Source organism: Lampetra fluviatilis, chromosome 11 (genome assembly GCF_964198595.1).
Source record: "Lampetra fluviatilis chromosome 11, kcLamFluv1.1, whole genome shotgun sequence".
Lineage (NCBI taxonomy): Eukaryota > Metazoa > Chordata > Hyperoartia > Petromyzontiformes > Petromyzontidae > Lampetra > Lampetra fluviatilis.
Window position 1 is genome coordinate 12,894,591 of NC_136285.1, and position 14,026 is coordinate 12,908,616.

A 14,026-nucleotide genomic window follows, 5' to 3' on the forward strand; every position below is an offset into this window, starting at 1 on the left:
AAATGCTACCAGGGTCCAACATAAGCAGTGTCCATTATCAGCTTAAATACTATATTCTTGGTTCTTTCGGTAAAATCACGTAGAAGGGAAATAATAAAATAATAAAAATATAAAACAACAAAAAATTCACGACGTTTCGAAAATTATTGCTGTGGATTTCACACCTGATGATGATTGCTTGTGTTGCAGTCGAAACGTCGTGAGAATTTTGATTGTTTTATATCTTTCTTATTTTATTATTTCCCTTCTACGTGACTTTACTGAAAGAACCAAGACTATGAATCCCTGCAGTCACGAAAGCTTTAAATCAAAGATAGCAACTAATTATAGTGATTTTACACTGCTTTAAATCAAAGCTTTAAATCAAATTTCGATTTAAAGCTTTCGTGACTGCAGGGATTCATCTTCTTGGTTCTTTCGGTAAAGTCACGTAGAAGGGAAGTAATAAAATAATAAAAATGAAAATAAAACATAATAAAACAATGTTTTATTATGTTTTATTTTTATTATTTTATTACTTCCCTTCTACGTGACTTTAAATCAAAGCTTAAATACTGTTTCAACACGCAACTTTCTCTTCGCGTTCTTATCGCGTTATTTTTCTTCCAAAAACACGACGTTCTCTACCAATTGTACAACGGTTGCCCTTCTTTAATGAATCATGTCTCGTGCAAAGCTACCACGGGATATTAAAAAAAGAATCCTTCAAGATAGTAATAATTAGCATGTACCACTCTACGTGGTGCCGATAAGATAATTGTGGGCTAATAGCTCAGGGACCAAAGCCACGATCTCTCCTTCTCTTGGGTAGGCAGATTAGTAAAGCATTGGCAGTGCTGTGTGTGCGTGTCTGTGCGTGTGATACCAGGTCAACTCCACCCGTGTATGTGCGTGTTCAGGTTATTCGGGGGATATTTGTCTTTTGTGATTTATGGTAGTGTAGCAGTTAGTGCGCTGCGCTACGAACCTGACGAGCCCAGTTCGATTCCTGCCCAGGATCGGTCCTCCCCTAGGTCGACTCAGCCTCAAATGAGTACTTGGTGAGGTGTGTAAAACATCACCGCAAGGGAGACAAAGGTGGCCGGGCGTGGTGTTGGCCACCCACCACCTCGTATGCTGTACTGGCCTTCATAGGTGCTCACCAACAGCACTTGCCCCAGCAGTCTGTTCAAGCTCTACGGAGGGAAATTTGTCTTTTGCGGTTTGTGGAACTTTTGGAAAGCTATGCAGTCAAACCTCGTGCACTCGCATTCATTTGGAGAAGAGCCTTTTCGGTTATGGGGGAATGTCTGATGTACCTTAAGTAATTAAATGTAATCATACGCAATGAAACTTTTAGTGAATGCAAAGTAACAATTTGAGAACTATTTACATTGTAGTATTTGCATTTTACTGACGCCAAACAAACACAAAAAATCACTACTTTAGGCTTTCAATCCCGAGTCCCTTTACCATCGCCATGAAGCAGCGGTGAAAGAATAATTATTATAATATAGTCATATTTTATTATCATTACTCGCGCGTGATGAACAGTATTCTGTGTTCTGGCTGGAGCTTTATTGGGGTGAGTTTCTCACGGTAGCCATCTGTCTGGCTTACCGTGAATTCTGGCCTTACTTGAGTCCGGCTCTGAGAGGTTTTACCGAAATTTTACCTGAAGCCAAACTTTCTCCTGGGAAAAAGCCGCTCCAGGAGGTAGAATTTAACAACGCTCCGTTCCTGGTTGTGTGTGCTGCACCGGCGCTGTTCTTGCGATCTGTTTCGCTTGGGTGCCCGAATTTTTTGCCAAGCAGCCCGAGGCATTCATGTTGGAAATTGTATGGTTGCGTGTTTGCTTATTTTGCTTTCAAAACGCGTGAACGGCACGGTTGTTAGCGCCCATGCCTTCAAACGCGTGGCCCCTAATGTCTTTCCTCTCCGCACGTTATTTGAACCTCATGGCTGTACCCTGGGGTACCATAATACCCCGGCTCTCGCATCATGTCCGTGATGCAGTCATTTTGAGTCTGTTGATGGTCGGCGATACGGTAATCGACTCATCTCGACGAGCTGTACACGATGCACCGCTACGGTGCGTACCGCGAGCGTTCAGGGTTTCGGCGCAATCGTCCTCGCTGCATCTCGACATCGCGGAGTGGCACTGATTTCGGATTGATTGGTACCCCAGTCGCGGAGTGAAGTACACCCCTGGGAAAAATAGTGTCCCAGAAATGAAATATTTAATTGCCTCGGCCATTTTGTATTATTTGGTACCCCGGGGTACCGCCATAAGGATAATTTGTCAGAGAGACGGGAAAAAAATCTAAAACTGAAACAAATCTTCTTTTCCTCTCGCCGCATACCACGGTCGCACGTCTGACACGAGTTTGAAGCTCCGTTCTTGACAAAACAACAATTCTCGACAAATGAATTTTGGGCACATTATACTGGCCTGACAGGCGTGAGCGTGGGTCTTTTTAAAGTGACTTTCACAGCATGGAGGTCACTTGGGCACTGTGGCGACAATAAAGAAATGTGCTCAAAATGTGTTTATCTCATCATTAACAAGGCCTCGAACTCGTGGCGGACAGCCTGGAACATGCAGCCTCGTGGCACATTTCCACGACCATTAGAACGCAGACTCATGCCGCACTGGGCTGTTCCATCAATGGCCTGGGGCCTGGCTCGTGTCTTTATCGCGATGCTCCTCGAGCCGCACAGCTCCGTTCCCTTCTCTTCGCCGCGGCACAAGTTCACAGGTGCGTTAAATTTCGATTTAAAGCTTTCGTGACTGCAGGGATTCATCTTCTTGGTTCTTTCGGTAAAGTCACGTAGAAGGGAAATAATAAAATAATAAAAATAAAACATCATAAAATAATTCTCACGACGTTTCGGCCACAACGCAAGCAAAAACAGACCTGTTTTTCACCTGAGGACGGCTGCTTGCGTTGTGGCCGAAACGTCGTGAGAATTATTTAATTATGTTTTGTTTTTATTATTTGATTATTTCCCTTCTACGTGACTTTACCGAAAGAACCAAGAAGATTAGCAGGTGCGTTCGGCTAGTTTACGCAACCAGAAGCTGAAATCTATCATTTAAGTTGACCTAAGCGGTGGAGAGAGTGGGGGGTGGTGGGGGAATTGCCCTTGACCGCGTGTCTTCCCCGTTGACGCCACGTTGTAGGGACTGATTCCAGAGGTGACTCAGGTGAAGGCCTATGGCTCCCCCAGGAAAGGGAGCCATGGGGCCCAGTTACGGCAGGCCTCACGGCCCAGTTGATGGCGGCTTGGCCTGGTAAGGTCACCGAGGAAATCTAGGCCTGGCCTACTCGTGTCCCATTGGTTATGGGGACGTGTTTGGCGCGGGGAGGTATTTAAAAAGTTTAGTTTTGCACTTATTGACATACTTACAAAGTACGTTTTTTTCTTACAACGAGTCATTAAACGAATACAGGAAAGTAATTGAATGCCAGTTTAAATTTGTATTTATTTTTCTCCCAACAGTGGTAACGTATCTGTCCCGATACTTGGTGCCGTACAGCTCTCCCATGCGTCGTTTGCCTGCACCGAGTGTTGCTCCACACAGTGTCTGACGTTTTGCCCCACAAATCTTTATCGAGGCAGCACCCTCTCTTGCTGCTTTGCCAGCCACGCTCATCGAACGCGAGCTACCGAGGCGGCAGCAGCAGCAGCAGCAATCTCGAGTCATTTGGAACGGGGAATGGAATTAATGGGAAGAGGGAGTGGGAAACGTGGCATTAATACAACCCCCACACGCTCAGGTACGGCTTGCCGTTCAATTCCCGCGCACATTTACGAGCTCGGAATAGGCCTCTGTGGGCCATTCGGGTGTAATTGGTAATTATGGAGAATCTCAATGGCAGGTATGGGAGACCAGAACTCCCTTGGAGTCGTCAACACTGCTCCTCTGTCTGGAATGGAACAACCGCTTCGAGGCTGTGCCGCGAAACTACTGAAACGCCGCAATACACAAAGGCCTCAATGCATGAATACCTCGACACGCAATCTGTGCACTGTGCAGTGATATCGGCGCGCGTATCAATGCAGGCGATGTGGTCAAAACAAAAAACTTCTGAGTATTTTTCGATATTTTTTTGTGTCTGCTGCTGTTCACCAATGTCATCCCAGGCGTGCTATCGGCTTCACGTCACGTTGCAGGGAATCCATTCGGGAGTCGTTTTGACAAAGAGTTGAGCCGCTCGTTATCTGCTACCACCATTTCATCGCCGTTGTTTGCCCGTCGGCCACCATCGCTCCTCCGTGATGACTCCCGCCCAAGCCCTCTCGCTCGCTCTCCTCGACGGCCAATACTATCTCTCGATGATTGGTGCTCGTTCTCCGATCCACGTTGTTCCTCTTCCCGCCTCTCCGTCTCATTCCAACCTTTCCACCTTTAACCACCGCCGCTCGCTTTTGTATGCACCTTTCAGCCTCCGTTACGTTGTCTTTGGCAGCGTCCGTGTGTTTTTTGGTCATCCCCCCCCCACACACACACACACCAGATCTGTATCTCACAGAGCAGGGTTGTAACGAAATGATTGAAGACTTCATTTCTCCCTGAGGCGCATGGGTGGGTGTATATTGATTTTCGTGATCAAATCGCTCTCGGGGAAAGTATCCCAACCCGCACCTGTTCGCCTCTGCGTTAAGGTGAATGATCCCGATTTGTTTCGAGAAAAAAAAATTGTACTTGCCGTGATCTTGTCAAGAGTTAAATCCTCGTGAGAAAAAAAAAAAGGTTGGGCGGCGTTTCATAACTCGATCTCCAACAGAAAGCCAATCAAGGTCAATTAGGAATGAATAATCTATTTAATTAATCTTAGTGTCTGTCAGCTGTGATTACTGATTAATTATTACTCACACAAAATCCGCATAAGTGTCCCATTGCTACCCAGAATTAATGAAATAATTTCCATGATTATGGTGGAAAGAGAATTAGGCTCAGACATGTAATGCCGAATACAAGTAGATTCACAATGCCGTCTCTTTAAACCGCACAGCACTTGTGTCGCTAAGGGTGGGGATGGGGGGTGGAGGGAAAACAGCTTAGCGTGACAATTAAAAATACTAATTACATCCCAATCGCGCTCAGTGCAAAGAATGTCCATGTGCCTTTCACAGTGCATCAACGTAAAGCAAGTCGGGTTGATTGATGATCCAGCACTCATTCATTCACTGCAGTCGCTCCCTCCACCAGTAGCCAGCCACCTCACCTCATTATCACCCGTCTATTGCTACTACCGTGGTTAACCCTTGCCATGAACGTCACGTGTCGATTCCTCCATCCGTGCGGACTGAATGTTTCGTCTCGTCCGTACTCTGTTCGACCACCACACTGCAGGTCACAACTCACGCTCACTCACTCAATCACCACACGGTGGTGAGATGTTAACCACCTCGCCTGGTATACAGGACGTCTTGGGTTCGATCCCGACCCTGATGCCTGTATATTTGGAGTTTGCGTGGTGTCCCCGTGGCCGCGTGGATTTGTCTCCAAGGTTCTCTCGTTTTCCTTCCACATTTAGAAATGTGCATTTCGAAGTATTTGGCTGTTATACATTTCCACACAACGATAAGCTAATTCGGTGAGCTATCATTTGTGGCCAGGTCTCTTCTGGCAGAGAGCTACGTAGCTCAGTGGGAAACTTACTTGGTAAAATAAAAGTAGTAAATGTGAAGTTTAAACAACCTACACTGCAGGTCACAACAACTGTCACCCGCTCTACCACCACGCTGCAGCTCACAGCACCGATTCTCTCCTCGTGCTGCTCCACTTTATAATTCCCTGGCGCAGTCTTCCCCCGTCCCCCTTCCAGAGTTCTTATAACCTTTCTGAATTAAAACAAAAATACTTTATAATTTTTTTGCACAATCATTAGGTGCGATGCTGGCTGCTGGGTCATCTAGGGACTTTAGGCCTGTGCTCAGTAACTAATATTATATTTATAATTCTAAATAATTAATAAGACAAGCAAGTGAAATCATGTCATGAGCAGTTGCTGGGTGGATCATTACATTGTATGAGCATGAGAGTTGGTGGTGGCTTAGAGAGGCCTTAATCCAGCATTGGATTTATCAACGTGCGTTTAGAGTATTTGGCTGCAGTAGATTTCCACATGAAAGGCCACTTCGTTGAGCAATCATTTGCGATTGCCAGGTCGCTTCTGAAAAAGAGCTACAATAGCTCGGTGGGCCTTACCTTGTGAAATAAAAATACAATTGTGTACAGTGCGTATAGTCAGTTTAACACGTCGGCTTTCGTGCTCAATATCCATAATAAAAGTTTTTTTGTTAGATCGCATGAATATAACAAGGCTCACAGTGATGACCACACATTTATTCCTCTATTTAAGACCAAAACAGGAAGACTTTTTCACAGTTCTGGCTACCGCCTGATGAAGCTGGTTGTTGTTATCGCCAGCGAAACTTCGTACTGGAATTGTAAATGTTGTTTTTTGCTCTCCAACGCACCGGTGTGCTGGAGCAGTAACTAATTGCCACGTTTTGTTTACGTGACAAACCTTACTAATTGGCTCTGTCGGGTAGTGGTGGAGGGTTATTGACGACATATTTATATTTCCACGATGTAACCCAATAATAAAAAAAATAAAAAATAGTTTTAATTTAGTTCCAAATTGACCAAAGCTGTTGATGATAACGATAATGACAAGTCAAGCACGTTCCCTGCTCTTAAAGCCACACCGCACCGTGCTGCCGAGTGTCAAGCGACGCCGAACGTGACGACACAAAAACACGAATCGCACCCAATATGCAGCTGTCGCCAGCGGTGTCGCGAGCGAGCAATTGCAGGGCTGTGCCTTCAGCTTGCGGTCGTCACGAAATAACAACCCGTGTGCCTTTTAGCGGGCGCAACACTCTGCCAGAGAAAGCCGCCGCGTTTTGCAAAGTGCATGACCGCGGAAAGTTGAATCACATTTAGATACCAGTTGACCCCTTGACCTTTGCAGCTGCTCGCTCGTAGTTAATTTTTTTACGCGAGCCGCTCGGTCATGCGGCGCTTGAGGCACTCACTCATTCACTGCTGGGGGCATTCTACTGGGTCACGCTCTGCGAGCCATTCGGTGATCAAGCGTGGCAATGCAATGACTGTTGACAGCTTCATTGTTTTCAGAAGGCCCTTTGCGGTACTGCCAGGTGGTCCAGAGCAGGGTTATCCACAACTCGATTGTGTAGCCGCGACCCTCTCGTACAAGACTACGTACTGCACAACACAACGCAGGCTGGATTTCGTATGATGTCTGAAGAATGGATTGGGAACGCGTTTGCGTGAGCAACCACCGATGAGGAGATGGAGCGATGAAGTCGGCTTGGGGTGCAGGTGGCCAGGTGGATGGCTACGTCAAAAGATTGCGAGGCTTTCACCCAGCAGTGGATTGACCATGGCTGATGATGATGATGATATCGCCTAAATGCGACCACTTCTCAAGGCGCTGCACATAAATTGTGGGTATAGCTACTTCATAGAAAAAGATACAATGTGTCACAGGCTGAGGAAACGGAAGAGTTTTGAGCCTGGACTTGATCAGGGGAAGGGAGTTGGCAACACGGATGGCTGGGGGAAGGCCGGGCATTTCAGACAGTCGAGGCAGCAGAGGAGGGTGAGCAACCCCCTTACCTCTCTGTAAAGTATGGAGCCATTCGTTTTCACCATATTTAATCTCCTGTTGAAAAGCAAATACCCCATACTCTTTGGTTCTTTCGGTAAAGTCACGTAGGTGAAAATAAAATAAAAACTAAATCACGACGTTTCGGAGGCAACACAAGCTTCCGTCATCAGGTGGGACAACCACAGCAAAACAAAATTACTGTAGTACAAATTTTAACCTACGTGACTTTACCGAAAGAACCAAAGAGTATGGATCCTTGCAGTCACGAAAACTTCAAATCTAGAAGCAAATACCTCATTCGTTAATTGTGAAATATTCCTGAAGGACCTTGAACTGAAGATATATTTTAGTTGTATATTTTGTTTTGTTGTTGCTGCTATACTTAGGCACCTCGGATCTCACTTAAATAAAAATAGCCAGGTAGCTGGCTAAAACAGTACCCCCTCCGATTATCACGGTCGGCTACGTGCGGTGCGAAAGAAGTTCAACATGCACACATACATCCGTGTAACAAATCGAATGCAAGACTCAAGTGAGAAGTGCATTAGCGGTCAGTTGGGGTATCTATAGATGTACCACGTGACACACGGTGCAGGTGTGCACTCCACGGAAATCATACTGGACTGTCCAGATGTGCGCTTGATTTAATAAGTGACATCTAACCAGGTGTGTGTGTGTGTGTTCAATTTAAAAGCGAGTGTCATTCCATGCATCCTAGCACAGTGTATCTTTGTGACTTCACCAATTTACCTCATCTCAAAGAAGAATTAAATCATGACTTGATGCATGCTTTTGATGATTGCTTTTGATGACTGCAAGTCCCACATGATGACACAAACAGCAGCTGATTCAAATTAAGATTGAGATCGTGCGTGCGTGTGTCCTGTATGATTAGTGATGATTATCTGAACCGGTATTCGTCCTCTCCTAGGTCGACTCAGCTTCAAATGAGCACCTAGTATGGTGTGTAAACATTACCACTGGGGAGACAAAGGCGGCCGGGCGTGGTGCTGGCTACCCACTACCTCGTGTGCCGCGCCGGCCTTCATACGTGCTCGCTCCCAGCACTTGCCCCAACAGTCTGCTCAGATTATATGGGCAATCTTGACATTTGTTCCGCATGATGTGGAGAGTGCATATTCTAATTACGAGAAATGCCCTGTGTGTTTACGTACGTGTACACGTATGTTCCCCTGCTAGGGAGAGTGCCAATTAAAATTAAAGACGAGCATACAAATAAAATATGCATTGTTAAGGGCGAGCGACGAGTAAATGGTGAGGACACGTTTGCAGGATGGAGGAGAGCAGGTTACGGAGACAGGCAATGGCACGACACCCAGAGTTCAGTCAGCAAGAAGAGGGCTGAGAGACATCCACAATATTCTGAGAGGGGAAAAAAATCCTGAAATTTTTGATTCCCTAGTTTTTCTGCCTTCGATCGATGCTGATGAGGGAACATTGCCATACACGGCAGTGCACGAACAGAATTCTCAGAACTGAGTCAGTAGCCAGTAGCTGCGTAGATTTAATGTCATCATAGTGCACTGTAGCTACTCTTATCTGTGACGAAATGAGGGCGAACTTCACCTATCCTCTCTGTAATCTACCCAGTATCCACTGGGAACCACTCCCTAGTCGCACCACCCCAACTTCCACAGTGTGGCTACATCCCTGCAAGAGAGATCTGTGAGCTGAAGCGACTTCACGGGTCACTGTGCATCTGTGATCTAACCAGTAGACACACCGCGGCTCCCCCGGGGTTACATTGCGCGACTGCACCGCCAGTCCGAGGAGGTCGCTGCTCCGTGCGCGTTTGACGCCCGTTGTCTTTGCCGTGTGGGCAGGTGTACATCCAGACGACGACGCTCACCGTGTCCATGAGCCTCAGTGCCTCGGTGGCTCTGGGAATGCTCTACATGCCCAAGGTGCACATCATCCTCTTCCACCCGGAGCAGAACGTGCAGAAACGCAAGCGCTCCTTCAAGGCCGTGGTGACGGCCGCCACCATGTCCAACAAGCTGACGGGCGGGAAGACCAACGACCGGCCCAACGGAGAGGCCAAGACGGAGCTCTGCGAAAGCCTCGAGAACAGCTGTGAGTGCCGCCCGCACAAAAACACCGTCGCCTCCCCCCCCTCCCTCACTCGCGCCTGAACCATGCGCGCCACGGTGGCTCTGCCCATCGGCAAAGTTGCACTGGCTCTGAGAGTTGGAATTAACTTGCGCTGTGCGTCGACAAACGCGGGCTGCTTCCGTGGGAACACAAATTCATTGTGTGCCACAGAAGGGAATTATGGGTAAAAGTAAATTTAAAACTGAAACTATAAGCTATTTTTTATTATTTTACCGGGTAAGGCCCACTGAACTCCACAGCTCTTTTTCAGAAGCGAATTGGCCGCAAGTGATAGCTCAACAACAAAGTGGCTCATCGCTTGGAAATATATAGCGGACAAATACTCTAAATCCGTGTTGATTCTAAATGTGGAGGGGAAAACCCGGAGGACTCGGATAAAAATCCACGTGGCCACGGGGAGAGAGAAACGCAAAATCTAAATATTCAGGCAATCGTAAGGGTCGGGATCGAACCCACGACCTCCTGTATACCAGGTGAGGTAGTTAACATCTCGCCACCTCGCCACCGCGGGGCGAGGTGTTATCTAACCTGGAGCCCCATTCTGTCTCCACATTCATAAAGGTCATCTTTAACAGATACTGTAATCTGTAGTCCGTCAACTGATCGACTTTCCAACGGTGCGCACAGTACATCACGCACTGAGCACCGAACCTGAGTTCAATCCCCGGAAATGACTTAACGTCAGCTGCGAGTGATTCCTCAACTCGTGAAGTACACCCTCAAGCAGGCCCCTACGACCGGCATGGCATGGGAAATCCTCCATTCAGCAGTGAATTGATTAAGTGCTATGCATTGTTATTTAATTATTGTTATCTAAATTTGTAGGAGGTGGGAGGGGGGGAAGAAATAATTTAAAGGAATTTTACGTGACAGACAACGGGCTCCAGTGGAAAATAATGTTGGCTTTATATATATTAAGCTTTGCAAATTATGAAAATAACTTTACGCAAAATTTTTCACGGTGCCAGTTCATGCGTGTAGCTTATGAGCCAGTTCTGGGTGCACTGACAGACGTGGTGCCCACCCACCCCACCGTCTGCGTAGATAAGAGACTGTTTCTCCGTGTCGAACATTTGTGAGGGCCCACTCAGCGCACGCACCCGCATAGACCTCAAGTATCGCACGCGAGATCGCCCGTCGAAAAACTTCGCGATGTGGATTGATGGCCGTGAGCCAAGTTACTCGCCGCCTGACTGATGAGAGTGTCATCACGCAGACGCAGACAGAAAGTAGGACTCGCCACCCACACGCAGTCCTCGACGGCCTCCAAATTGAATGACTGAATGAGCCGTTGCATGCATTCGCGCATGAATCATTTATCCATTAACTAAAGTGAAAGTGGTGTCCTAACTAAAACAAGCGTGGGGGAAATGATCGTCTCCTCTTTACAACCTGGGGCCACTTCGTAGGCATTCCACAAGTCAAACGCTCACTTAGTGGAGTGTGCCAAGAATTCCCACTAGCAGGACCCTCCTGAAAAATTATCTTGAGACTCCGTCAGGGTTTTCCCGGATAGGCCATTTATTATTTATACAATGGGGGACAAATATTGCTAAAAGCCGGACAGGACGTTTCGCTGTTCCATTACAGCATCTGGAGATGCTGCTAGTATTAACCTTGCGATGTAAATTATGATTGTACAATTATTATTAACCGCAGTTGACTTCCCACAAAGTTGTGTCGCCCTGCGGCCAGGATTTTAGCTCGTAACAACCTTGCGATAGCGATACACACGCACTTCCCACCCGGCTGAGACACGAACTCAGTGCTGGTGCCAGCCCATTGACGGCCCTAAGCAGAGATGAGTTGTGGGTGGTCTGTCACGTGACTACAGACATTATATTCTGGATAATATTCAGAATTAATTCATGTAAGTTGTCTGAAATAATTTGAGGTAACAGACCAATTAGACCTATTTCTTATTGTTCATTTAGAACAATTACGTTTAGTTCATATTCTTACAAGCGCCTAAGTTTAAGCCAATATGTTTTTGCGCATTGCTATTTGGTTAATGAGTGAGTGACCCGGTCGATCTCCTTGGGGTCCTAAACGGCGGCTCGCTCAGCTCGCACACAGCCCTGCGAATCAACTGACGCGCAATGGAAGCCTCTCCACAGACGCGTCGCCGACTTCGCTCAGTCCTCGTGCGCTTGGTCAGGCTGTCATGAGCAATCCGGCTCATAGATTTCATGGAAGTTCTCTGTCGGGCTGCGGACAACCTTTAGAGAGAAGTCTCGTTGTTCCGGGGAGGAGGGGCGGGGTGGGAATCCACGCACACACGCCGAGAAAAAAACCGGCGCTGCTCATCGAGTCGGCATTGCGCTCGCAACGTCCAGGAAAGTAGGCCAGCGATGATTTGTGCATCTGCTGCCACTTCACGATAAATGGCCTCCTCCGAGTCTAAAATACAGGAAGTTCGAAATGCAACGTTAACTGTCGCCGTGTTTACGACCGGCGCCTAATTTGGGGAAGAGCCTCCGTGGGTGTCACCTATTTATGAGTATGTGTGCGCCTTTGTATGTCTAAGTGGTTTGTTTATACAGCTCAAGCTTACAATTAGTATTCTTTGAGTCTTTCGGTAAAGCCAAATAGATATATAAAAATTATATATAAAAATTATATATCTACGTGGCTTCACCGAAAGACCCAAAGAATATGAATTCCTGCAGTCACGAAAGCCTTAAAGTCAAGACTTACAATTAGTGTTAGCTACCCCATGTGTAATGTGCGCGCGTGTGCGTGTGTGTGCGCGTGCGTGTTTTCATTCGTCTGTGCTTCGCATTCTGTACACATTTTCTTTTTAACGCGATAGGAAAGCGAGCTGACCAAAAAAAATGTAACGTCCAGTTGAGTTGCACTTCGACTCCTCGTGCTACGTTCAGAAAGTAACGTGTGCCTCATTACGCCTTTGGCGAAACAAAACACATAACATTCCAGATTGTCAATTTGTGTTCAAAATTAATATCTGAATCGAGCCCGCTTTGTGCTTATAGGACGGAAGCTTCGTGCTAACAGGAGAAGTCAATCTGGTGTTAATTGAAACCTACGACGATAACACGTGTCTAACACACGCAAAAAAATTGACATTAACACATCATTTTAAAAATGAAACAAGCATCACGGACTAAACGTGTAAAAAAAAAACCTGGAACAATTTGGAGAGAAAACATAATGCAGGAAAGAAAACCCGGCAATGAACATTTATCTCGAATCTACTTCCTATAGTTCCTTTTATAGCACATCTCTCTTTGCGTTTTTTTGTTTTGCCCTCCCCCTACGTCCCTGCCTCCCCTCGGAATGCAGCAGCTTCTTGCACAAAAACAACATACATCAGCTACAGCAACCATCTCATGTAAAAGGCTCCCGGGACCGCTGGCACCGCTACCCTCCCCATCACCACCACCACGCTGGGCAGGGCATTATGGGAAAAGCTGCCGTATCAGCAGACTGCTAAATCGGGATGCCGCGCAAGAGTCTGGGCTCGCAGATGAGACTATCCAGCAACCAAGGCGTGGGGAGGAGGGCATTCAAGACCGCCGCGCTGGTGCACGGAACGCGAGGAGACGCCGTGAAGCTGGGACAGAGGGAGGAGGGGTGGTGGTGGTGGCGGGGGGGGTGCCCTTAGCAGGAAGAGTTGCTGGTGGTGGCGGCGGCGAAGAAGAGGGCATTGGATGAACGGGGCGGGTGTGGGCAGGGGTGGGAGGTGGTGCATGATGGCCGTGAATCGTCTTTAATTAGAGGCCTTCGGTGGCGAAGAGGTGTGGGTTGTCCCTTTCTTTCGGAGAGGCATCTTTTTGTAAGCGTCGCAGCACAGCACAAAGCAGCGACGCCGCTTGCCAGCGCCGACGGCACGGAGCGTCTCGCTCGCCCCGACGGCGCGGGATTTGTAAAAAAAAAAGTGGGGGAGGTGGGGGGGGCTGTGTGGGATGAAATGATATTTCCAAAGGAGATTTTGGAAAAGCGAAATAAATAAAGGAGTGATTAAGTAACAGCAACGACAACGACATCAACAAAATTAAGGAATCGCACGAAAGCATCGCTTTGGTTAATCCACGCGCGCGCTCGTGTGTGTGTTTGTGTGCGCGATGGATACAAACGCAGCGCCGGCAAATGTCGAAACGGAATCAAGAGGCTGCTCTTAAATGTTTGCATTGCCTTCTGTTATATCTCTTGTTCTCTCCCCCCCCCTACTCTCTCTTTCTCTCGTTTTGCTCATTGTGTTGATGTCAAGTCGTTCCATTTATCAGCCTAACATTGGGGGGGGG

General features: G+C 47.2%; 1 protein-coding gene across 5 annotated transcripts in view; it reads left to right on the forward strand.

The window, feature by feature from the left end:
* GRM8 (glutamate metabotropic receptor 8) overlaps window positions 1-13,652 on the forward strand; it is a 124,717-nt gene extending 111,065 nt beyond the window's left edge. For 2 of the 5 annotated variants that reach the window (XM_078861020.1, XM_078861021.1), the window contains exons 11-12: window positions 9,473-9,722; window positions 13,065-13,652. In XM_078861020.1, the coding sequence (XP_078717146.1) occupies window positions 9,473-9,722; window positions 13,065-13,117 (303 nt within the window). In that variant the 3' untranslated portion in view covers window positions 13,118-13,652. Of the gene's footprint in view, window positions 1-9,472; window positions 9,723-12,573; window positions 12,866-13,064 lie in introns of those variants that run through there. The other 3 variants (XM_078861022.1, XM_078861023.1, XM_078861024.1) reach the window with 3 other exon arrangements.
* The last annotated feature ends 374 nt before the right edge of the window (window positions 13,653-14,026 follow it).